We start from the raw sequence: 23,749 nt of genomic DNA, 5'->3' as shown, positions 1-23,749 counted from the left end.
CTCTAAACATTTATATGGGGGCCTTGTGCTGAACTGTTTCATGGCCAGCACATCTTTCAAGAAGATGCTTAGTGAGCCATTTGTTAAATGCATGATAATAGGGCATGACAATGCATGGCATGCTATGTGCCGTGAGGCTGAATCAGTGTTTGTTAAGCCTTTAGTTTGTGTACTCACTATCTGTATTGTTGATAGACAAATATGATGGTTTCTGGATCCTGATCTGATGAAACTGAACGTCTGTACATTGTTATATAGGGCTAATATCTTGTATTTCTTTGCTGAATGTATTTACTGATACAGGTATGAATGCAAGATTGAAAAACTGGTTTTGAAAAAACATTATCTAAAATATGAATATCCAAAAGCTTTCAATGAGTTCAAGCATTACTAAAAATCATTTTCTTGAGTTGTTGGATAAGTAAGATCTCATCTCTTCTTTCCCATTTCTCCAATTTCATCTAAAAGAATATCCTTTGTTAATCTGGTCTCAATGAGCACCCTTGTTAAGTGCTGCTCACTTTGCACTCCCAGCCAGTCATAATCCATTGTGTTGTTTGCCCCTCACTTGGTGTACATTTCCATTGCAAATTCCAATGTGAACAGTCAATAACATGCACAGATGTGGCCATTGTAGAGGCCTTACTTTTTAATTCAGAAGAATAGTATGATGAGCTACTACTGCACCCCAGGAAATATTTGAAACACAAGTTGTAATCTTTATAGCCATGGATTATTTGAAAAATACATGTTTTAAGCTGCTGGTTCCAAAAGTTATTCTACCCTTTAATCAATTTGAATAAATTCAAAAAAGAACTCTCTGCAGTATTAATGCTGGATAGATACAGTAGAAATGCATTAAGGGGATTTCTGCAATGGCTGCTGTTCTGCTTCATCCAATCATCATGAGTCGTGAAAAACATATTAACCTCAGGGTTGATAAAAACATGTACGCCAGGACTTCATTTCCTCCTCACCATCTTGCTGCACTCATCAGTTTTATGTAGAACACGCTACTCGAGAGTCAACATCAGTAAAAATGAAATACTACATGATAATGATGTTCCCTGACCTCTTTTAGACAGTCAATATAATCCATGATGTTGTTGTGTCTTGCCTCTCGTCATGTCCTACGGCTATACTGTAGCTAACAGCGTGAAAATTAAATATGTGGAAAGCTAGAAAGCTAAACTGCACTTTATATTAGTACTATAAATCATGGAAAAAATCTTGATGAAGGCTAATACAGTTGCATGACATCTAATGGAGGCTATGCCGTGCCGAATTCCAGTGATGACAATAAATGAACTGACAGAACAATCATCGCTGTCCTTTTAAGGCTTTACTGGAACAAAATATTACGTTGTTTATTTTTCCATCCACCATCTCAAGGAAATCTACAGCAGGAACATCTGCAAACTTTCACCTTTTTGACATCTTGAAATGCTGCTTGGGAAATAATTCATAGTCTAGATGCTGAACTCCCTCATGCCCAATGAAAGAAAACAAGAAAATAAATCTCACATCTCACTGGCTGTACCCTTAGCAGATGCCATACAGGAAGTCAGTCCTATCAGCATTAGCGGGCACACAGAAAGCCCTGCTGTATGTCATAGTTAAGTGTCCCTTTGCTATGTTCTTTGCAAGGCTCTGTTGTTGAAGGAGAATATGCAAACTATTCTGTTCTTTTTTTTCCAATATCCTTCATTATGAGGGTTCTCAAAATTTGCAAAATGAGCATTGAAACTACTCCAAATAAGGATAAATATAGAATCCCACAGAAACAAACAAAAAACCACTCTCTTGTTAGGAAACTCTTTGAGAAACCCTGTTCAATGACAGGTAGCATATTCTTGAACATTTACTAATTCATGTGACATAAAAGAAACTGAATAATTTGTACTGAAAAATGACTTAAGTGCATATTAAATGGGTTAAACAAGCCAAAGAATGCATCTGCATCACTCTATTTGGATCAGCAGCATTGCTAATATGCTGAGATGATTCGCACTATCTACAAAACATCCCCATGGCCCAATGACCCCAAAACCATTTCCTCTGAATTGATTGCTTTGCAAACAAGCCTTGTAATTCTGTATCATCTACTTCAAGGGCCCCTTTAATCAGCAAAGTCAGGAACCTAGTTGTTGAACCTAGTTGGAACCTGAACTTGTTTTAAACACTTCTAGAGTGATCAGGATTTGGTTGACTTGTAAGATTGGACAGAACCATAGCTGTTCATCAAGAGTCACAGCAGAGTAATGCTTGAGTAATTGGTAGAAGCACTACTTAATACATAATCACTACAGCTCTCAGATTGGTACCATACCTCACCATGTAGACCAAATGCTTAATCTCTCATGGTCTGAGTTTGTTGTCCTGTAAGTTTAGGCAGAACTTTAACTATGTGCTAACTAAGTAACATATCACCACCTCCATCATCACCAAACGGGGTCCCACCAAAACTCACCGCTATGCGCGTGGAAATCTTCTGCTCGCCCTCAGCGCCCTTTTGCTCTCCATTGGCCCTGCTGTAGTCTGGTGGTTGCTGGTTCGATCCCCGGCTGCCCTTTGCCTTTCGGGTCCCTGGCCCTTGGTGGACTATGTTGAGTAGGTGAAGAGTACTCTCGTGCTCCCGGTCCGAGCTCTCAGCCTGACCCCTCTGGTAGCGATTCTCGCAGGTAGAGTGGTGCCTCCTGCACAGCTCTATGCGGGCACGCAAACGCTCCACTATGGCGTTGTGCAGCTGTGGCACAGCCGAGCCTCTGGAGGTGGCCACCACCGGCCCGTTGACGACCCCACCGGGCATAGTTCCTAAACCGACACCCAACATGGGTACGAATGCCCCCGTAGCAGACTGAGCAGGGGTCGCTTCTCCCATGCCCGCAGGTCCCCGACAAGTTTATCGAGACTGAGGTCCACTGAGCTTATAATGGACCACAGTACGGGCATGGAAGAAAACAAGATGATCCCATGTGGAAAGCAAAAAATACTATACTGCACGCACAAAGTCACTTGAGAGAAAGACAATGTAGCCTATGATCTTTGATAAAAGATACGATGCGCAATTATTGTGTCAAACTGATACGAAATGTTATAGCGATATGAAAGATAAAGAAACACTTGCCTACAGGCCTAAAGTAAAATACGATCACTAACTCATACTTTGTTCCACAAAAGCATTAAAAAGTCCCAGTGTAACTGAATTTTATTAGTGATTTCTTCCACAGGGGTGTTACTATGTTAGCTTATAATTAAAACTGAAATTAGTTACAAACATGAAAGGCTCATGGAATCACAGCTGGAATGAATCAGCTCTTGCTCAACGACTCGACCTCTGCTCACAGATAAATTATATTCAATATGAATCTCTTAGATGATTCAAAACCATAGCACGCACAACTTCAGTTTCGATGGGTACATCTCTGGCACATAGTCAGCTTACTCTGTCTCAAATATGCACCACTTATTAAACAGTCAAAAAAGAGTAAGACTGCCAACTAAATCAAAGTGAGCGATTGGTCGCCAAAATAGGAGAATCTACAAACACACAAAATCCGCTAAACTTCGAGACTCACGGCATTTTTGTTTGGAAATTAGTCCTTTCTGCCTCTCTCTCTCTTTCCATCAGGAAAAGAACGATGTTGTTGCAAATTATAAGTCAAAAACCACGCAGTGTAAGCGCATGAAGCCGTTGCAAAACCGATTGAGATCCCACTCACATAGTCCATTGACAATCGTTTGTCCGTGTGGTGCACCGAGGCAATAGCGGAACTACAATACACAGACCCTCATTGTATTAACATTCCTCTTTTGACATGATACACTCATGGATGTAGCAGGGTCCAAATGCACACTCTAGTGGAGTGAAGAGGAAATTGCCCTCCATGGCGTGGACGGTGGCAGGACAGGTTAAGGATCCCCTTAATGTTTGTTAAATAATTACGTTAATGTTGCAGACACAATTAGCCGATGAAGCAGTGGCAGATTTAGTAAGATAATTATGGTTTAAAATATCTTCTTGCAGTGGTGTTAGAGATCTCTTGGTGTCTTGTGCTCTAGTAGAAGGGTGTAAAGGTGTCCTATACATGTGGTGTGTAAGTGGATTCTAGAACAAAAGAATATGTCACAATAATTAACTAGAATATAACACACAATACAAATAATTAGTTTCCCGAATTTCCTATAAAACTAAGGCCCCAGTGTCAATGCAATATTGGGTAATAATTCATTTAAAATGAGAATAAATATAAAGTGAACAGCCAAACTATGATAAAAAGCATCCATTTGTTTGTGGGTAGAGCATTAACTTGTAAGATCTCACCACTATATACAGTTATTACACTAAGAAATATAAAATAACCCTGAAAATATACACTGAACAAAATTATAAATAAAACACTTTTGTTTTTGCCCCCATTCATCATGAGCTGAACTCAAAGATGTAAGACTTTCTCTATGTACAAAAAAGGACTATTTCTCTCAAATATTGTTCACAAATCTGTCAAAATCTGTCTTAAATCTTTGTTTTGACTAGTTTTGGATCTCTGCCTTAGTTTGGACTTTGCCTGCCACTACTGCCTGTAAGAGTGAGTTTCTGCTTTTGTTTTAAATAAACCTGACAAACTGAAGCAGCACTCTCCAGTGTCTTGCGTTTGGGTTCTAAACCTGTCTGTCACTTGGCCAGTCCTGATAGTGTCTTGCCTTACTGTGTTTGCCAACATTTAAAAATGCAGAGAAAATCTAGACTACTTGGTACCTTTCACATTAAAATATTGGTATGTAGTAGATGAAGACTGGATGCCAGCACACTAAGGGTTACAACCAGACAGGCATACTGACATTCACAGAGACAGGATGCATGTTTTTGTAAAGCAGAAGGAAACTGAAGCACCCAGAAGAAAACCACACAAACCGGTGGGGGCATGCACACAGAAAGAGCCAAAGAGGAAAGCAGTCCTGTGAAAAACTGACTTGTCTTGCTGCCCTTTAAAAAGGTAATTACAAAATATAATAATTGAAAACAATGTTCTAGCAAAGACAGCCAAGGCAGAAATCCCCTGTGTCACGCAACAGACAGTTTCTCTAGTCAGTCAGGTTATCTTTTATGCTTATTCTCCTATTGGGCTTGTGTTTCTTGCCTATTAGTAATGATGATTACTCTCCTGTTTTGGAACCCCACCACCCCTGCATTGTCGATTGATAATGTACTATATAACCAAAAGCTTCAAAGACTGTTAGTAGAGCCCAGTCTCCGTGTCCTGAAAAAAAAACACCTGAGCCAGACATATCCATTAGTATAATAATAATAATAATAATAATAATATATTATTAATAATAATAAAGGAGTAGTTGAGGGTTTAACATCCTGCCTGGGTTGCTTTGACAGGGGTAGAACAATTGGCTATTGTGGTCACCAACCTGTTGACGCTGCAGTTATGGGACAATATCTTACCACACTCAGACCACCCTACTGACCTGGAAGTGGCACTGGCAACCTGGCAGTACAGCTCTAACCTTAATTTAATCTCGCCCCCTGCTTAGTCCAGAAAAGTGATATTCATCATTATCACGAACACGTGGGGATGAAAATGAATGCCGGTTAATATCAAGATCTGCAGAAATTCAGCATTCCCAGTGAATCTCCTACAGTCATACAAAAAGTCTGGTTAAAATCCAGAGATACTCCTATCGTGTAACACAACAAAATTTATAAACCTGGTACTTCACAAATTATTTTGGAAGGATTAGAATAAGTGATAATGAGAGACAATCCATAATTATCAAAATTGAGTAGAAAATGTTTGTGTATTTTTTTGCTGCCTATAGCAGGAGCAGATCAATACAAAGATGGCCAATACTGACCTTCAGGCAGTCTCAGTATCACAGATATCCATAAGGAAAGCAAATTCAGTCTGCAAAAGGTTAGAGTAAAGAAATGTCTTTTCATAACACATTTTATTCTTTAGCTGCCCCTTTTAGTCAGTTAGTCCACTAATCTGTATTAAGGTCTTGGTTGACAAAAGTTTTAGCCGATCAGTTATTATATTACTACATATTGAGGCCAGCGGATGGCACTGTGGCCTTACAGCAAGAAGGTCTTGTGTTCAAAACTTGTATGTCCCAGGCCTTTCTGTGTGTGTGGAGCATGTTTTCCCTGTGTATGCGTGGGTTCTCTCAGGGTGCTCCAGCTTCCTCCCACCGTCCAAAGACATGCTGGTAGGTTAATTGGTGACTCTAAATTGCCCTTACGTGTAATTGTGAGTGTGTATGGTTGTTTGTCTCACTTTGTCAGCCCTGTGATGAACTAGCAATCTGTCTAGAGTGCAACCTGCCTCTCACCCAATGTCAGCTGGGATTGGCTCCAGCCCCCTCAATTAAGAATGTTTGGGCGAGAAATGAGTAATAGTAACATGGCTGCCAGAAAACAGTGTTTTGGTGTATATTTAATCAGGAACCTTAACACCAAACTTTCACTTCTTGATTTATTCCACAGTTTAAGTCTACCATAATACAGGAATAACAAAGTATTTTATTCTTGTGTATCCCAAATGAACTGTACCACATTACCGTCACACTGGCATTGTTTGTCATATTGCTTCACAAAATCAAGACAGTTTGCATACATCAATGTTAGTAGAGGGAGTTTTCCTTGTTTGGTCTTTTTTTTCCTTTTTACAATTTTCAACTGCAAAACAATAAACACAATAAATTAATAAATTAACACACAAGAAATCTGCAAATGTTTTACAGTAGTAGCAATAACAGTGGTTAAAAAAATGATATCTACTAGTACAGTACGTCAACCCAGTGACAGTCTGACAGTAGATCTGAGCAGTGTTTTCAATCTTGCCCAGTCAGGCTATCATTTAACATACTACAACTCACAATCTACCACAACACATACACAGTTCTTTGCTTACAACAGGTCTCTCTCTAGATAATAAATTACACATCCATTTCACTTCAGAGACTTGATAGGGAGACAGGCTTTTCCTCAGTCTTTTCTTTCCTTTCTTGCTCTCGCTGTTTGTGAATCACGGTTCACCTGGGAAAGGCTTTGCTAGTGCAACTCAAAACTGCCAGCCTCCCCATTTCATGTATAGATCATAAAATTCAATTTAGGAATCTAAAAAGGAATAAAATACATGATATAACAAACTTAGCTTAATTTAGCCTGACCCCATCTGTGTGAATATCACTTGCTTACACTTATCAGTAGAAAATAATGATAAAAAAATACAAAAAGCAGTAAAAATGGTAGAAAAACATCAAGAAGTAAATCTTAATGAAATAACCAATAATACCATCTAGCACTGCATGGCCACACTATTCATATTAAGATCAAATGGGGATTCACCCTTCAGTGGTTCCAGCCCACAATGAAATACTGGACTTAAGTTAAACTACAAACTGATCATTCAGTTGGCCTAAATACAATATGGCTCTTACTTGAATAATACAGTGAATAATTAAATTTCTCAAAGGCAAAATTTCCAGTCTAAACTGAAAGGAAAAAATAAGGCAAATTAATCAAATAGAAGAGTTTTGGAAATTAAGAAGACATTCTTTCCTCAACTATTTTTAAGTGACTATGACAACTGGTAAATCTTCATTGTGGCAGGCTGCCTTTGCAAGAAAAGCTCAATGTTATGTTATTGTAGTGCACTTTATGTCAGAGTGCATCAAATTTCTAACAGTCAATAAGATGCCCTGCAAATATGTCATTATATTAACAATTTACAAACAGGAAACAATTACTCTACGGAGACATAGCAGTAGTGTGTGGCATATCAAAGACTGAAGACATACATCAGAATGGTTGAATTCCAGAAAACATAAATATGCTATTCTCCTTCTACTTAGCTTGTATTTATGGTCTCTAGAGAGAGATGAAGAAAGAAAAAGAGGGAGAGAAAGAGAGACGATGTCTGAACTTCTTGGAAAGTACACGTCCTGCTTAATTTTTACTTCCTTCAACTCTTGGTCAGTGCACATTTACAATGAAATGAATTAGAATATTACCTGAAGTGAAATGACCACTAAAGTCAAACCTACAAAGATACAAGATGCTGCTTCTTCTCCTCTGTCTCGTTTTCTTCATTCTGTACATGTGGACGTATTGACTTTGTACCTGCATTGAAATAATTGGCCTGCCATCCAGCCTGACAGCTTTAAAATATGGTCTGGGCTCATACTTAATTGAAACCGAGGTAACAGCCATGTGCAGTTATCATTAGGGCTTCTGACATAGGCCTTCAACGTATTCGTAAGGCTGCATTTTTCCCCCCTCCTCTTACCAGACATGCACTGCTAAGCTGAAATGATTGCCCGCAGTGAAAATAATCTCTTCACTGCTTCTGCAAGACTCAGCACAAATGATAGATTGAAATGAAAAGAGAGAGTCTGCCTGCATGCCAAAATTGGGAGTGCATCTTAGCATTCCTGAGACCAGTAAGCATACTCTTACAGTTTATTAATATGGTTATCGACCAGTTAGCCTCTGCTACTCTTTTAAATGCCAGCAATTGGGTAAATTACCTGCTAGATACAAAAAAATGTTTTATAAAGGGGTTGGTGGGACAGCTTTGATGAAACACTTGCAATTTATGAAGGACTGATCAATGACTAAGGATGATATTTTCATACACATTATCAATTATCCATACACTGTCTGCATGAAGAGCTATGGCAGGGTGCTTCACCCCTATGGCCTGATTTCCTGCATGTTAGCAGTGGACTGCAGTAAAAAAATCATCACAGAGAACACGCATAGGATAAGTTATGGCTTTTTGTCCATATATTTCAGTCTTAAATAAGCCCAACCAGCATTCATAGTAATGATAGAAACATGATCCCGGAGATGCTTGACTTAAGATTGAAATTTTGTTTTGTTTTTTTGTCTTTATATTATACAGGTCAGTGTCAGGATTTGACTCCCTTGGCAGGTTCAGTAGACTGCCGCACATCAGTCCATTCCTGCATGGTGCTTTGCAGTGCCTGGGTCTTCTCTTTGTCAACTTGCACATAGTCCACCTTTTCATCAGAGGTCACAGAAGATGTGGAAGGCTGTGGAACAATAAAAAAGGCAGGAGTGAGATTCTAGCCTGCTAGCCTGAGGGTGGACTGCACTGTGGTAGAAATAAGAACAAATGTTATCTCCAAAAGACTACAAAATCATATGTTTACTTTTCTGTGTGGGCTAGGTGACCCAGGTTGGAAGTCCAGTGCTAGGTAGTCCACGTTGCCACACTTCCTAGGGGCCGGGCTGCTGGTGCCACTCACAGCTGGGGAGGTAGACGCTGGGTTCTGCTAATGGGGACAGGAGGGAGGTTTCACTCACACAGTGCAGTGAGTAAGCATTGCACGCAAACAAGTGGATCATTAAAACAAAGAACACAATGTGCTCGCCTGATCTCCCCTCCAGCTATTGGGACTCACCATAGCCACATAATTCTCCTCGCTGTCTGCAGAATCAGTGCTGGTGATGCTTTGTGTTGAAATGGGTCGACAGTGTTGGGAGGACATGGAGTTCATTGTAGGCCTGAAGCAAAGCGGACAGGACTGTGAGTTCTCCTACCTTCTGACCTCAGGAAGACACAAAATAAAGCACCAATCTGTACCAACAAACTGTGTGTTTGTGTGTGTGTGTGTGTGTGTGTGTGTGTGTGTGTGTGTGTGTGTGTGTGTGTGTGTGTTGGGGGGGAGCTTTCGTAACCTAGCTTGAATGATTGATATGAGACTCACATGGGCCGTGTCCAGGACATGGTGACTGGGCTCTTAAATGGCAGCTCATCAATGATCCCATTGTTCTTCAAATCAAGAGGTGTTGGCTTCGCTGTGGAAAACAAGAGCAGATACAGTCAACAAAAATCACCATCTTTGTAAATACAATTAACAAGGCAGACTTTAGAGCTAGAGATTTGATTCCAAAAATGGCAACCAACACTTTAGATCAGTGAGAACGTTGCTGTCAAAACTCACATTTCCTGTTAGGTTTGAGGTTGCGGTTGATGGGTGGTGGTGTGACATCACTGAGACGGCTCGGTCGGTGACACAGGGAGGCGCTGCTGCCCTTACGGACAGGTAATGTTGCAGAGAATCCTGGGAAATCAAAGTGATGTGGCCCAGGGCTCATAGGAATGTAGATATTCTTAGGACTGTCAGCCTGGGCAGCGCTGAGTGGTGAGGAGCCAGGATTCATGGGCACATAGTTGTCATCAGAGTTGCCACTGTCTGAGCGAGTTAGAGGGGCTTTGGTCCTCTGGTGTCAAAAGAGACAGACGACACATGACTCTCTTAAACTCTCTGGTCTCCATATTGCAGGACAACTATAACACTCAGTTGGAGTAAATATAGTAGTTCGCATAGACCACATCTGTCTGAGTAAGCAGTGCAGTTAAAGGGAGAGAGTGACTCACAAGGTAGGAGCTGAACCCATCATTGACAGACTCCACAGACTGGCCTGAGTTGTTGAAATGGATGGGACGGTGATGGCTGTTAGTTTCAAAGGAGGAGCCTGTAGAGAGAAATCAATATTTACCACTGCCATAAACTCTATAAGGAAAAAGGTTTTCCTCAAGTCAAAAAGTACAATGCTAAACTTACGTGGGTAAAATATTGTACAGTAATCATTACAATAAAGGCCAATTTAGACAAAAAAGCCTGAAATTTCAAGGAGTAAACTCATGTTTAGAATGAAAGAAACAGAATCTGAGTGACATTTCATTAAATGCTTCAGTGGGTTATAATTAGTCTTTTGCAGCACAGGTGTGTGAACAGCCTGTAGCCTCACTAACAAGGGTCACAGGTCAATTCTTGTCTCTGGCTGTATGAGGCCTGAGCATGGGCTTGGCAAAGTAGGGAACACAGCATAATAAGAGGCTGTGCATTGTGTCTGCATGTGTTTTTTCCATTGCTTATCAGCCTGGAACGAGACATTCTGGAGCAGGCTGTGTGGCTGGAATTTCATTAGCATCTCAACAGAACAGTGTCTGCTAGACTGGCCCGTTTGTTTCTACTTAGCTGTTAGTGTTAATTCAGTAAAATGAGAGATAAAGGAAGAGGGAAAGAGTGAGAGAAAGAAAGAGGGGGAGGGAGAGGAAGCACAAAGTCACTGCAATACCACAAGAGAATGGACTGATGAAGTCAGACTTGCGTTTGAAAACAGGAAACAGGTGAAATGTGCAACTGTAAAAAACCTTTATGAGTCAACTAAGGTTGTGTTTAAAGAAACAACCAGAATTAAGGAGGAACATATTAGGAAAGCACTTATTGCATTCAGTGTACCTCTGTGCAGTCTGATGTTCTCCACAGCAGGGAGAGTATTCCTTCGTGGGATAACCGACACTGCAGATGTCACCTCTCCGTTCTGGCTCCCTATTGACTGGGGACTACCCCACTGCCCCTCTGACCCCTGGCTAGGTTTAGGGGGCCTAGGAGGAGGAGCACAGGAGGACTCAGAGCTGGAGGGTGTCAAGGCATTGTGATTCTTATCAAACGTCCGGGGGATCTGGTAGAAGGAGCCAGGTGTTGTAGGAAGATCGTAATTGTCAGGTGGACGCTCGTTGCTGTGCATGGTAGCGAGGGCATTACAGGGCGTCTTAAAGGTGTAAATCTCCTCGTTCTCCAGCTCAGGCTCACCTAGACCGCTGTGAGCCGGTGCCTCAGAGCTGTAACCCCGTGGAAGCACATAACAGGCCTCCTGGGGGGAGTCATCATGCACCGGTGACTGGTGTTTTCCTGGCTTGGGCAGGCTGTAGAAGCCATGCAACTGAGCACCCATGCCATTCAGACAGTGCGAAAAGCCATGGGAGAGTTTTTGCACCGCAGAATCACTCCCCATAAACAGATTGCTTCTTGTGGCCTGGGAGAAACTGGCACTCCTGCAACAAGGACAAAAACATACACATACACAAGTCTTTATTGTGCCCACTTTCCACAGTGCCTGAATGCTGCCTCTAAGACAGACCCTCTGTCTCTTACCTCAACACTCTTTCAGCATGTAATGCACTTTTAATGTAATTATCCAAATAGCCACTAGATGGCACTGTAGCACTTCAGCAGGAAACTTCAGCTCTATAGGTCACACATTTCAATAACGCACCTCACCGTCAGTGCTTGAGCACCTTTACGCAGCTATAGCATATCTATTAAGATGTAGTATTTTTAACATTTACCTGACAGCCTGATTTATTTATATGTTTTCAGCATGACAGGGGGGAAGGTTTACATGTCAGAGTCAGAATGCTATGACTTTCCTACAGTTTCTCAGCCTCGGTTTGCTACCCTAGGGACATGCCTCATTTATTCTGGCTCCTTTGTAGAGCTTGACCTTGAGTGCCAACCAGAGCAACCCTACAGCTTTGACATTTCTGGCCAGTTAGATGAGCAATGGCCCGACTTTGTTGGCCAATGCAAAGATATGATATCCTTAATGAGTCGTTTCTTTATGTCAGTACTAATCTCTCTTGAGATGCATATGCATCTTGATTATAAATCTAACTATTTAAAATGAGTAATGCATCAGAGCAATACAATTAACACTGACATAACATTTTGACTCTATTTCTTTTTCATGTCAGATAACACGCTGTGTTTCATCAATTCTTCTGTCTCCTCAAGATTTCAATCATCAATCAATATTTTGTTCATCACTTTGCCTTCCATCGTTGTGGCTGAATAGAGGCTTTTTACATAGATTAATTCATACCATTGGTCATCAGGCTAGTGGATTTTCATTCTGACATGAATCATACCCCGCAACCAGATGTCTGTCTTAATTAGTAGTCCCACGGAGAAGCAGCTAGTGAGGGAGTGACAGAAATTTCTGCATAAGGCTGATGAGATGGATTGTGAGGTTTGATTTCCTGGGTTTCACAGATGTCCAACACAGCAGATTTATGTGCAAATCGTGAGGCTGAGAGGGCAGTTCTACCCTGTGCAAGTCTAATCCTATAGAAGTGATGAATTGCAGCCTCAAGCTCATTGATCATCTACTGTGCTGGCTATCTGCTGAATGGCATCCTTATGTTGCCTTTTGATTCTTGGAAGCGGGCACGATGGCAGCAGGAGTTGAGATGAATGTTAATGGAAAACTCAGGAGTGCATTTAATATAAACACTTGGTCCTTTTGTTCTCCCGCTTAGCATATAGTCAAGATAGCCGTGCATGTCAATATACATACAGTTACTCAGCAAGTATTTACACCTCTTGGTTTAATTGTTTAAAACCTAACCTGCTTTATGGCAATATTTGATTTATGGGATTTTTGCATTGATGTGATGAAATATCTTTATTGTTCTGGTATTTAATACAGTGGATTAACCCAAAACATTACATTATATTTAATATAATTTAATATCATTAATTATTGGCACTTCCTCAATCACACACACACACACACACACACGCACAAAGCAGTTGGATAATTTTCTCCCTGTAACAGTAGTTCTAACCCTTGGGGGCTTAACTGAGGAAGCACCATAAACCTGTATGTTGACCTGCATTAACGGATAACAGGAAACTGACACAGGACGTCTGAGGGTCGTGACCTTTACCGTGCACTCTCTGTCTTCCTGCTCATGCACTGGTGGAGGAGGAGGTAGTCCTGGGGCGCGCTGTTGGGCAGGGAGCTATGGTGTGTGTGGCGCACAGGTACATCAAAGGTGAAGAGGACTGGCTGGCTGGAATGGATGGGGGCAGAGGCCTTGCGTTCTCCCGTCAGAGGAACCACTGAACTGGTGACATCTGCTCCAACAGAACGGGTCATATGGTGTAACCTGCCATCTGCGGACAGGAGAAATTGGGGTTATTGATTAGTTAACCGACAAAATGTTTTTTTTTCCCATGCTGTGCAATCTTATGCTACAGAAAGTAACAATCGGCCTTATATTTATTCCTTTGATTTCCTTGTCAAAGTCAAAGGAGTGTGTGTAATTTATTTAAGGGGTTTAAGCCTTTACATGACCTTGCATTACACGGAGTTTTGTATTCAGTAGCTTTCAGTCTGCTCTCGAATCAGTAGAAAAAAGGTATCAGTCTCAAAGGAGGAAAGAAAACAGTATCCTTTTGCTTTTTTGGGCTACAGGGTGCGAGTAGTTCAACAACACATGATCCAAGACATCCTTTTTGACCAGGGTCAGTGTGCTTTGTTTGATTTTATTGAGTTGACCATTGTGCTGCACAGCAGGACTCTGTGAACAACATGGATTTACGGTCTTATTGCTTCTGTGTGACATCCCAGATATCTGCATTGAAAGGCTACAAAGGAAAGGCAAATCTGAGATGGGATGCTGCAAATAGACTAGGCAGGAGGCCAAAATGAGGAGGCGCACACTGTGCTGTAGGAGTAGAGAGTGGGCGGCCCACTGATCCATCGACCCATGGTGCTGTGTGCAACACTAGCTCATGGGAGAGAGGAAAAAACTCCATCAATAATTTTTTGCTGATAGTATTCTCTCTTTCACTGTACAGTAAACACAAGATTTTGCATGAGCATATTAATAAAAGAACAACTGTATAAAACTATTTAAATTGGGGGTGCAAGTAATGATTATTTTAATTGTTGACTAATTTATTATTAACTTTTTGATTAATTAAATATTTTTTTAGTCTACATAATGTTCAAAAATTTGGAAAATGCCCAACACAATTTCCATTTGACTAAGGTGATGTCTTAGAATTGTATGTTTGAAATCCAAAGATATTCACATTTACAAGGATATAAAACAGAAAATGTTCTCATTTTTGAAGCTGGAACCAGTGTGTATATATACATACACACACACATATACATACTACATATACATACATACACACACACACACACACACATATATATATATGGCATTTTTTTTGAATAACAACGTGAACACATAATTGATTGTCCCAATGAATTTCAGCTAATCTACTGAACACCTACATCAGCTCTAATTTAAATCATATCAAAGTAACGTCCCACTTCAAAAAAAAATTCTAATAGACGCACATGCATTTTGCTTCTCCTTCAACATTCGTCTCCTCCTTTATCAGACCTTTGCAAAGCATGTTATGGGTTGAACTGCAAGAGGGCAACGTTCTGTGAGTCATGATGTGAGCTGACAGAGTGAACACAGCCACTGTGAAAAACAAAAAACACATATGTGGTGTGTGAGCATGTGTGTATGCATGTAGGGTGTTTGGAGGGTGGGGTATTCTGAAGCCCAGTTAGACGAATGAGGTCACATCCATGCCTGAGGGGAAAAAGGCCTCTGCTGTGGGGTCTCCAGGCCAGTGGACATCAGTGAGATGCCCAGGCCCACAGCCACACAGGGACTCCCCCCAATGATCCTCAATTACACCATTGTTCTGAGTGATTCCACTCTCCCTAGGCTGGTTAGGCATCATCTCCTTTCTCCACAAAAAGCTTTGTAAAAGCTTTCATCCAGTGCGGTGAGTACTAGGCCCACTAACATGGGTAGATATATTGATTTGTTGTAGAAAGACAGTTCCTCCCCTCTGCCAGAGCAGAGAGCTGCATGGAAAACTACATGCAGGCTAGATGACTTAAATGCTGAGGACAAAACAAACTATCAAAAGTAAAATGTAATTTTGTTAATTTTCATGGAGTGTATGTGCACATAAGCAGTGGTTTCTGTGCGCCCTAAATGATTTTTGACTGTCAGAATCAGAAAGAGAAGAAAGATGACTGGTCCAGTCTGCTGATAGAATGGCTCATCACTGACACTAATGGGTCTGATGATGTATGTTACCACTGGGAAGCAATTCTATCAAGTCAGTAGAACCACAACATAGAAATGGAAAAAAGAGCAGAAAATAAAAACAGTGAAACTTTCCCCTAGGTGCTTCTAGTAATATTTTCTCCACTGACTAATGTACTGTGACACACAATGTATGGTGGTAAAATGTTCTACCAAAGTGAGAAGTAATTTATTAAACTACATCTTACAAAGAAAAGTAATAAAACTGGGAGGGACTGGCACAAAAAAAATAAAGGCTAATTATAGTTTTTTTTTTTTTTTACAGTTATGGACTGATGTCATTACCAGAAACAGTTTTCTCTACAACTAAGCTGAAACGTCATCAAACAAAGAGTTCTTCCCACGACATTCCTCAGTTTGAAACAAACATCGGACTATCAACAGCAATGCATTAAAAGAGATCCCTTTGATTGGTGAACGACATATGGTTATTCTGGGTCAAAGAGCTCCTAAGTTCATGAGCAATTTTCCAATTATGCTCAATAATACATCACCTTCTGTCTCATCTGCTCTGTGGCCATAATCGAATAAAAGCAGGCTGCTGGTCTCATGGGGCCAAAATTAGAACCCTGCTGGATCACCAAGGACAAGAACCTCTTTGTAGGGTGCTCATTTCCTCTCAGTCCAACCACAATTAGACAAGGACATATGATAATCTAATCTGAAATCAAACATAAAAATAGAAAATATCACTGACCTACTGAATTGAAAGGCGTCTTAGGGAAACATGAAAAAAGAGGAGGCATTTGACTTTTCTAAATACAACAGTTGCACGTTTTTCATCAGGATTGCTATCATCCCTTAAATATTCCATAAAAGATAATCATCTAAGGTACACGCTGCCTTCTATTTGAGAACAAGAAATTTTTAATTTCCTTAATGGCTTTATGTGAGATTGCATAACAAAAAGGTCTCTGGGTTGAGACAGCTACAATGAGTGTTGCAAATGAACCTCAGATCTGTCAAGGTGCTGCAGGGTGGCCTGGTGGGGGAGGACATCTTCTGACATAAAGGTCAGGCAGTAGGTTTGATCCCCATGGGTCCTGTGAAAGTGCCCTTGAAAAAGGCTACCCACTCGCTCAGTGTAAGTCAGTCTGGAAAAGGGCACCAGCTAAATGACTCAAGTGTTAAATTGTTTTCTTCTGACTGTTCCAAGTGTATAGATCTGCCGGACCATGCTTAAAGCAACAGTGTCCCAGGAAGCCACATAGTGGGGTCCATATGCATTTGTGGTTAGCAGGGGGTTGGGAGTTTTCCATGAGAATGACATAACTAGATAAAGGCGAAGCTAGCTGCAGCAGAGATGGGTTAGGTAGACATTCAAGAGAACTGTTAACACAGAGAGAGTGTGACACTCAACAGGAAGAGGGAAAATGGTGTCCTCGCTCTTCTAGTTAGTCTAAAGTGAACAAAGTGACATGGCTGTTTCATTCTTCCTCTCAGAAGAATATTAAGCAGAGCAGATGCACAGGAGCACTCCCTGATCACATTACTCCTCTGTGCCTGCCCGCTCCACAGCATCATGTGAGCACCGCCCCTCGACCACACTGCGACATCAGTTTGCTTCAAAACATTGACTGATCAATCACCTAAAAGGCTCAGGCTTGTCAGGGCCAATGAATTACAGAGTTTGGCTTAAGTCTAAAAGAGCAGCTCATTTTCAATTCTCTGACCTCATTTCTGCAAGATGATGGGTGGATAAATACTGTAGCTGAGCAACAGTGGGGTGGACACACAATTTTTTGGTGGAGGTTGAGTAATGGCTTTCATTCTCTCATTGGAAAAAATGCTAGATTTACCTGGAAAGGGTTGTGCCGCTGAATGCAGCCAAAAACAAAAGGATAATTTACTCTGACAATGCAGTGCATTACAGAGTGGGAACACACTTGGTGTGGGAACACAGAAGCCATGATGAATAGAGAATGTGATCCTTATGTATGCTCTCAACTATAATATACACTGTAGTATTTTAGTCAGGTTGCTCTATCATTCCAAAAATCGTAAATGTGTTGTTAAGAGAGAATACATTAGATTATGGGCTGAATGTATTCTCTTTAATTGGGTTTATACACAACCTGGTCACCTGTTAACAGTGCTGTCAAAGCCACAGTTCAGATGGCCTACGCTGGTAAGATCTTAAGAAATTTACTTTTTAGGGAATAACAAATAAATATCTCCATTGTGGGCATTTTGTGTTTTAGGTTGATGAGCATGTATAAATGTTGGACTGAATCAGACAAATTCTGCACTGCAGTGTGGCAATTTTGTTAAGTGAAACCCAGTTAGGTAATCAGTTTGTTCTGTAAATTTCCCACTAAATGTACACTGATCTGTTCATGAAAATTTTAAGAAAAACTGAAATTTTATTTTAACATTCTGGTGAAATACCATTTAGGCTGATTGGAGTAAAAATATGACAGACTGTTATTTTCAGAACTATTTTGTTAATATTTTTAATGCTGACCGCAGGACTACAAAAGAAGCGGAAGTGAATCTCCTTCACTTTGCAAGTATTATAGAAATGCAGCCATGCTGCAGATCTGTAAACAACTGCCCACCTAAACCTCTTTTCACCTAAACAGTTACATGGATTATCTGTGCACTCCTGTACAGCACTGTAATTACACTTGTATCTAGCCCTCCAATTACGGTGAATGCATTATAGTGTGACCTATCTGATCATTATACTCCAAATTACCACACAGAAAACATCCCATTCCAAAAAAGTTAATTTGGAGTTTCCATGTGTGAACAATTGAGCTGATGCCAAATTAATATTGAAAAATAACTACACATACAACTACAATCTGTACAAATAAATCTACAAAGATTATTATCCAAATAGAGAATGGATGAAGGATGAACAACAATTGAGGGAAAAGTAAATGTAGACAAACAGTGACGTGTGAGCCGTTGGGTATATTGCATAAAATCATCTAAACCAGAGACGGAACTGCATTTTAATGGACATTTCTAATGCATGGCCACTGTTAAAAGAGAAAAACTATCATTGACCACAACTTTACTTTCTTTTAAGTAGGTTCCTCTGTAATTATTGTTTGCAATTCTAGATTTTACATAGAATACAAATCTGTGCCTTTCTTATGTAAGAATGAGCAAATGGGGAAGTTTTGACAGGCTGATGAGGCTGATTCATTTTACAGATAGATTTTAAGAGATATATCTAATCTTTTCTCATTGCCTATCTGACAAAAACTGCTGAGGCAGCTTTAGGAAATGCTGATTTGGTTTGGCCATTCTTTTCCATTTCTCACAATCTTAAGGGCCACTGTTAAACTGAAAAACAATAAGTACTGGCTTTTTATTTTTTCCAAAGGACAAGCAAGGGAAACAGATAAATGAAGAGGAGGAAAACAAAACAGAGCGGGAGCCGTCATGTAAAGAGGTAACAAAAAAGCCAGAAAAGAGGACTGCTGACAAGTTAAAACCTCATCCCTCAGTTGAGATTATTCTTGTCTGGGTTCAAACAGCTGGGATGGAGCAGAACAAAGCCCGTGATTGACGAGATGATGTTCCTTTCATTAGATTGTGCTCAGGGGTGGGTCTCCCTGGGTGCAGACACGCGGCACACACCCAGCCATCAGTATCTGATAACAACAGCGCTAACACCCATCAACAGATTGTGAGTAGTAGAAAAACATGTAATTTGGTGCGTATGTCTATGTAAGGCAATCAGAGGTGCTAAAATGACTAATTTCTAATGCCCGCAGCTGTCCAATTTCTCTTGAAATGTCTTGCTCTTGGTTGTGCATCACTAAATCTAAACACGGTGAACGCTACGCATCTTTGAACATCTACATGTTCAAGATGTGCAGATTTCTGTATCCCTGGTTGCCAACAATTATTCAGATTCTGCCAGTGGTATTGAGGGATGCACAGCAGTGGCAGCAACAGCAAACAGTCCTCAGACAGCTCTGTGGCAGCAGAAAGCTGACCTTCCAGTGCCATTATTTCAACAAAAATCAATGCCAACGAAGGGCACTTTGGGAGGGGAAAAGGCAGACGTGCATGTGTAGAGAAGGTGAAAAGCCAAAGGAGAGGGAGTGTTTCTGTTTGTATGTACAATGTACAGTATATCTAAGTATGTATAAAATATGTTGTATGTCACTGGTCTGTTTTTTTGTTCCTTGAATCAAGCCAAATACATCTGCTTAAAATAAGACTTTAGGAATTACTTCTTTCCTAAAGAGTCAGCTCACCCAAATTTTATTTTATAATTATCCCTTGTATTTAGCATGCAGGTTGTTTTAACGGTGTTTGCCCAGAATTTGATATCTTTATCTAAGACTTCTGTCAGCACACTGCAGGAGGTGCATGCTCTTGGCGAACGCTCCCCACAACCCCAGGAGGAAGCTCACTACTGGCAGCAGAGGCTGACTGACTGACAAAAGGTAAGTTAAGATCAAGGTACAGATATAACTGATGCTGCCAAAGTCTCAACAAAATCCTCTGAGAAACACAAACACTTGTACACTCCTAGACTCTACTATTGTCTGGCTAAGCCTGGTTAATCCCTTTCACAATAATTTTAGACTTCCCATTGGCACTGCAGCTGTATTAGAACAACAAATATGACATTGTGTACAGTAAAGAACATTATGGCAATCTCAAACACCCAGGCTGATGTCTGGTTAAAACATTCTGTCTGATATTGTATGAAAACAAACACGCTACCTGAATAACTTGGTATTTGTGCTTCTTCTGTTAGCTTTTGACTGGCTTGTGTAATTTCCATAAGAGGAACTTACCTCTCAGGTTGTTTTTTTCCAACCTGGTTTGTTTTCTTCCAGAGAGGGAATTCCCAGTCTGTTAGGTGACACACTGGCTCAGATCTGCAGCTCCCTGCATATCCGAGGAAAGGCTTTACTGGTAAAAGGTGTTTGTGAACAATTATGCTCTGTTATCTCCACTTACCATCTATATACGTGAGTCATTTCATCAAAACCCACAAGTACAAGATTCTTCATCAACTAATACAAGCTCATCATGTTAAAACAACAATTAACGTGTTGCTGGTATAAATCCGTGGATCTGCTCTATGAGCACTATATGTTTACAGGCTCAAAAATCAGAGATGTTGTAGGAGGAATATTGATGCAGGCAGGAAGTTCATTCCTTTCACGTACTCTATTTCTCTTTCTTACTCACTGAAATGCTCACTGATATTTAACTTCAGCATCAATACACCCTTTTATTGACAGATAGTTTCTGCCAGTTGGACTGGGCAAAAGCACTTTCCAAATGTGCTGAGAACTTCCACATGGTAAGACTGTGTTGTCAAAGATTAATTTGCGGTCATGTGACTGCAATAACCAGGAAGCTTTCTTTGCTTTTCTTTTCTCACAAATGTACACGTCTTTGAGAAATTTATTTTGGCCATTGCAGCAGACTTGAAATGGTTAGTCAGTTAATTGATCACTTGATGGTTACATAACTCAACTAATCTCTCAAGTTATTCAGAAATGAAAAATGTGCTGTTATTACCGGTAGGTTACTTCTGTTGGTACCAGGTAGCTGTAATACTGTATTTGTGCATTATTATACAACAGGCAGCAATGTGATTAGTTTCCATTTGGTCAAAATACCAATAATACACCAGCCAGCTCTAACCTAGCTTTTAACTGTTGACGAAAACAGGGGAGGAGGGGTGAGTATTTATTTCCACCGCCATACTTACAACAAACTGATACCACACAAGGGAGCAGGCAGGATTTATTCAGAGGTAGAGAGCAGTGGATCTACATAAAAGTCAACCACTTATTTCTTGGAAAAGACACTGACCTGAAAAGCCTGTTGTGCATAGTTGGATTTACGTTGGATGAACGTGTTGAGTTGTGCATGTGTGTGTTTGTATGTTTAAGATAGAGAGAGCAAGTATAAAATGAAACAAACACCAGGAGAAGAAGAAGAAGCACATCTTTTTGAGTGTATAAGTGTACAAACACAATCAGCTGATGGGTCTATCATTTCAGAGAAGCTATGGGTCAGCTATGACTAGTCAAGATCAATGGCTGCATCTCCAAATAAATCTTTGCTTTTCCAAATACTTAAGACAGCAGTAATGATGTAATAGGGAACCAGTGGTAAATAGAGAAGCTATGCCCTTGAGGAACAGATGCATGAAGGATAACATCTACAATACCACTGTCTCAAGGATATTTAGTGCACACATGGAACATTTTAAACTGCTGTTCCTCCTCCTCCTCCTCCTACTCCTCCTACTCCTCCTACTCCTACTCCTACTCCTACTACTGCTTAAGCATTTAAAAATACTGAGTGCTATAAAATACGTAGGCTTATATCTTAAGAGGTAAGGGTTGCACAGCTGGCTGCACGTTGAAACACTTGAAGAAAGTGTTAGTTTTGGTTTGTAATGCGCGTCAATTTCAGTCAGTGTTTCGATTAAAAGGACAGTCCTCTGGCACAAATATATTCTTGGATTTGCTGGGAATAAGCTGCAAGTGTTTTTTCAGAGAATACAATAGCACAAAGAGGGGTGCTAAAAATCGTCTAACTTCTGCCCATATTTTGTCACCTACTAAAATAGAGTATGATAATTGCATTCGGATGAACGTTGAGAGCTAACAGTTTCAGGGGATATTTCTCAGAAAAGGGAACTAAACATTTAAGTGAAAACAATGTTACTTAAATTACAAGCCTGATATGATGTTTACACTAAAGGGAATGTAATCACTAGTGCAGCTGTCATGACATAAACCCTCTTCTCCCAGCCACACCCTGCTGGCTACAGTTAATACAGTTTAAGATTCATAACAGGACCTTGCTAATTTCTGAACTTGCAACAGGGGTATCCTCATGACGTGAGCAATATTACACTCTCCACAGCTGTTTTTTAGTCCACACCTGGACATGTTGCATGTTACAGATGATCAACCATGTACACAAAGATTAACGTCCACCACCTGCCAGATGGCGGGAAAACAACAGCATGAGTACAATCTGGATGTGTAGAAGTAATAATATGAAAGGAGTGTATGTTTCACAAACCCTCATTAAACAAACACTATACTGACTATATGTATATTTCCCATGTATGGCAGAGAGACGCACTGATGCTACAACCACTCACCCCTCAGATATCATGACATAAAATAACAGTAACCACACAACACAATCATGCTTACTATTACAGTGGATAAAATAACTCAATAAAAGTGATTCAACAATAGTGAATTCACACATACTGCTGCTTAGAAGGAGAAGCATTTGTACTACCTTTAATTTTAATTGACAACTTAATGTGTGCAGTAGTTTCTAACATGCTTTATGGTGCCACTAGTCATTTTTTATCATTGGTAGCCCCAGAGTGAAACAAGTCAATCTCATCTACAAACCTTCTAATACAGAAGCTGTGGCAAAAACCATGTAAACTGTGTAAAAGCTCTATATCTGCTACCAACTTTTAAAATGGCCCATATCCAGAATAAGAATTTCCATCATCCTGAAAACAAGAGGCAGAGATCAGACCCTTTCTTTAACAAAACAAATGAAGAGAACAATCCATAACACTCTCAGACACTGTGTCAATTTATTTGGCAGGGATGTTCCCATTCCACTCTCTCAAATAACACGGATGGAAAAAAATTGCCAATGGTATCATGTGGTTGGACCTCTGCTGCTGATTTTTTGTGAAAACTCAGATGCAAGCTGTTTCAAATACCATGAGAAAACATAGTGGGAGACTAATAAAAGGGAGGAGTTATTATATTTTGTTTTGCACTGCACTGCTTATATGTCTTAAACATCAAAACACATGCTAGTAATTCAGTAAAGATAAGTAAATACATATACTATATATACTGTGAACAATGTACAGTGTATTTAGTCTGCAAGACGTCAGAAAATTGTGAAAAGTGGCTATCAATATTTCCCAAAGCCTAAGGTGTGGTCTTCAAATAGTTTGTTTATGTTTAAGAAAGAGTCCTAAACCTATAGGTATATAACTT

General features: G+C 40.2%; 2 protein-coding genes across 3 annotated transcripts in view; both read right to left on the bottom strand.

Moving 5' to 3' along the window:
• Positions 1-3,760, bottom strand: part of zmp:0000001236 (mastermind-like protein 2) — a 35,203-nt gene extending 31,443 nt beyond the window's left edge. Inside the window, exon 1 of the mRNA XM_038693263.1 lies at positions 2,471-3,760. Coding sequence (XP_038549191.1) covers positions 2,471-2,881 — 411 coding nt within the window. The 5' untranslated portion in view covers positions 2,882-3,760. The remainder of the gene's footprint in view (positions 1-2,470) is intronic.
• Positions 3,761-6,471: 2,711 nt separating this feature from the next.
• The window catches only part of gab2 (GRB2-associated binding protein 2), a 32,329-nt gene continuing 15,051 nt past the window's right edge, over positions 6,472-23,749 (bottom strand). Inside the window, exons 3-10 of one of the 2 annotated variants that reach the window (XM_038693390.1) lie at positions 13,560-13,788; positions 11,290-11,885; positions 10,422-10,519; positions 9,985-10,264; positions 9,748-9,838; positions 9,442-9,544; positions 9,190-9,309; positions 6,472-9,069 (exon numbers count right to left, since the gene is read on the bottom strand). In XM_038693390.1, coding sequence (XP_038549318.1) covers positions 8,926-9,069; positions 9,190-9,309; positions 9,442-9,544; positions 9,748-9,838; positions 9,985-10,264; positions 10,422-10,519; positions 11,290-11,885; positions 13,560-13,788 — 1,661 coding nt within the window. In that variant the 3' untranslated portion in view covers positions 6,472-8,925. Of the gene's footprint in view, positions 9,070-9,189; positions 9,313-9,441; positions 9,545-9,747; positions 9,839-9,984; positions 10,265-10,421; positions 10,520-11,289; positions 11,886-13,559; positions 13,789-23,749 lie in introns of both variants that reach the window. The other variant, XM_038693389.1, reaches the window with a different exon arrangement.

The sequence above is a fragment of the Micropterus salmoides genome, unplaced genomic scaffold (assembly GCF_014851395.1).
Source record: "Micropterus salmoides isolate LMB-PRFRI ecotype aquatic unplaced genomic scaffold, ASM1485139v1 Ms_hic_scaffold_3, whole genome shotgun sequence".
Taxonomy (NCBI): domain Eukaryota; kingdom Metazoa; phylum Chordata; class Actinopteri; order Centrarchiformes; family Centrarchidae; genus Micropterus; species Micropterus salmoides.
This window is presented reverse-complemented; position numbering and strand designations above follow the sequence as displayed.